At 43.3% G+C, this 2,586-nt stretch overlaps 1 protein-coding gene across 1 annotated transcript; it reads right to left on the bottom strand.

Annotated features, from left to right (window-relative positions):
• Positions 1–208: 208 nt before the first annotated feature.
• Positions 209–1,145, bottom strand: LOC121963543 (Down syndrome cell adhesion molecule homolog; the record flags this gene model as incomplete). Its single annotated transcript, XM_042513828.1, has 2 exons — positions 209–511; positions 945–1,145. Coding segments are annotated over 2 exons (504 nt in total), but the record flags the coding sequence as incomplete, so codon positions are not given.
• Positions 1,146–2,586: the final 1,441 nt, after the last annotated feature.

Here is a 2,586-nt window from a genome sequence, read left to right as displayed (position 1 = left end):
TGAAGGCGAACAAACCTTTCAATATTCACTAAGCTACAACTAACATTACTCTGTAGTGATCCCATACTGGTTTGCTGTACAAAATACGGATGAAAACTAGATTATGTTTTTTATTGTGTACTGCTGGAAAGGGAAGGGGACAGAGGGGCTGCTCAGTGAGGGGAAATATAAGGTAAAATTAGTTGTATGGTAAACTCCACTTCCTCACCAGGTCTGTGCGCCTTGGGCACCGCCATGGTCATGACCCGACTGACATCCTGAGGTTTGGGCGGCGAAGCGGTAAAGCGGCAGATGCCCGATTCAGACGGTGTGCTGGAGGTCAGGCTGTCAGTGTAGTCGTTGGTCCCTGCTGTCATCTGTTCGGATGAGGTGTCAGAGATGAAGCACTCGGTGATGGTGAACTTGGCGTGACGGAGCTGCTCTTCCATCTTGGCGTGCTCGTAGGCTCTGGCTAGCTCCTCGTAGGTGGATGACGCACTCTCTGTTGATACCATGCTGCTCCGTGCACGATCTGATAAACACATGCCATGGCATAATACAAAAGTTTAATTGGTGTTGTGGAAATACAACATAGATTGGTGAAATTTGACTTTATGTGGTTTATTTTTATGGTTATTGTTTTAGTTTTGGATTTAATACAAAAGTATGAGAGAGAAAGAGGGGAAATGGTTTAGGTTCAAGTTGGATTCACACCTTGGCACCCTCAGTCAAGAGTACGCCCAGAAGTTGCGCTTTCAAATTGAAAAATTACTGCCAATGTATTTTGGATTGCAGAGAAGCCAATGTGAGAGCATGCAGATCGCTATCACATTTGAAAATGTCACAAAAGCAACATGATTTCTGTCAAACACGCCCAACTTTCCAACCTTAGTTATAAAAAAAGGCTGCGAGTCCATGTTTTTCCTGGATAGCTGCGATGGTCACACTTCACCCTGTTACTCTACCTGTGTCCTGTGAGGGGCTGACGCTGTAGCTGTCGCTCTCCTTGTCCACAGATCCTGTGGCGCGTGGCGTAGGGAGTCTCCAGTCAGTGGTCAGGGTGTGCGAGGAGCTGGTGGGGTGTGGGCGGTTCAGGGTCCACTGGCTGGCATAGCGGCTCCGTGCCGCGGCAGGACCAGCTTTGGCAGTGCGTCTGGCAGTGGGATCTGTTGAGGAGAGAACAGGACAAATAGTTGATGAATAGAGTTAAAAAAGCCACTCCATTTTTAAGTCCTCTGTCACATTAACTTGCACTTTTACTGAACTGAAAATCAAGTCTGAGAGTTTCTGCTCTGTGAATAAATAGACATTAGTGCCTAAATATAACAGTAAATCACTTTCCATTTATGAACAAACAGTGTTTACTGAAAGAGTCATTGTGGAGCTGGAATTGGATCGTATAAAGTGCATTCCTTAAAATTTCTTTTTTCAAAATCAAATAATGGGAATTGTGTTAGTCTCCAAGAGAGTATTTCATTTCCAAATGACTTTGTCAATAAAAGAATGGAAATAACATATTTCTGTCATTATGGTGCAGAGTAAAAAATGACATCTTTAGGGATGGCATCAAAACAAACAAACAAACAAACATTCAGGCCAACGGGGACACATTTGCCTCCAGGAGCTGATAGACACAATCTTGAAATTCTCACACCTTCAGTTGCAATATAAACAGTAGACCCTGTTTTTGGATCATTCATACAGTGACCCTGCTAACAGCTGTTCAGATGTGACTCATCATCAGTAACCAAAAATTACATGATTTATAGCTGGAACCTATGAAAGAGAAGGGAAATGTATGTCTTTCCCACTGTGTTGTGGTACAAAGCCACCCCTTCAGTGAACACTGAACATTACCAGCCCACAGCTTCCTGCTATGACATTATCATCCATCTTAAGCTCTAACTGTCTCCATATAGACATATAAATAGTATCATATTCAGCCTGACCCAGACAGGCGGCTGCTCTGTGCACCGCTGGGCCAAATCAGAGTGAGGGCCTTTAGAAAAGGTCTGGATTGGATCTGTGCAGAGAAGAATGGTGCTGGTAATTGTAGTAGGTCAGACAGTAATCCTATCAGTGGGGATGGAGGGATGAAATGATGGAGGTGTTTGGCCAACAGCAGGGAGAGAGGAAAAAGGGATGAGTCGGCAAACTGGGTTCATGCCCGACTGGCTAGGTTAAACGAACCAATCATATGTCTATATGCTGGTGTGTAAATGCATGTGTGTGTGTGTCTGTGTGTGTTACAGCTGCCCTGATATGTGTGCATACTGTTGCTGAGAGCAGATAAAAAGTAAAAAAAAAGCATGGCGTGTTTGTTATATTTGGTAGGTTGTTAAACTGATATCATGTGCTTTTGATTTAGATTTTAAATATTAAATCATTCCATTAGCAGAAGATAATTTGCACGTCTAACTCTACTGAAACAATTTCAAAAGTGAATATTAGTAATGGTATTTGAATCTGGATTGACCAATTTAGGTGGGAAAATATCTCATGTCTGCTCTGACTGCACAAAGTCATTTCAGTGCACCACTAATTTGAGTGTGTGTGCCCATGTCTTTATGTGCATGTGTGCACTCAGGTCCGACTGGCCAGTTGAAG

This window comes from Plectropomus leopardus, unplaced genomic scaffold, assembly GCF_008729295.1.
Source record: "Plectropomus leopardus isolate mb unplaced genomic scaffold, YSFRI_Pleo_2.0 unplaced_scaffold11649, whole genome shotgun sequence".
NCBI classification, from domain to species: domain Eukaryota; kingdom Metazoa; phylum Chordata; class Actinopteri; order Perciformes; family Serranidae; genus Plectropomus; species Plectropomus leopardus.
The sequence above is the reverse complement of the archived record's forward strand: the minus strand, read 5'-3'. Positions and strand labels throughout refer to the sequence as shown.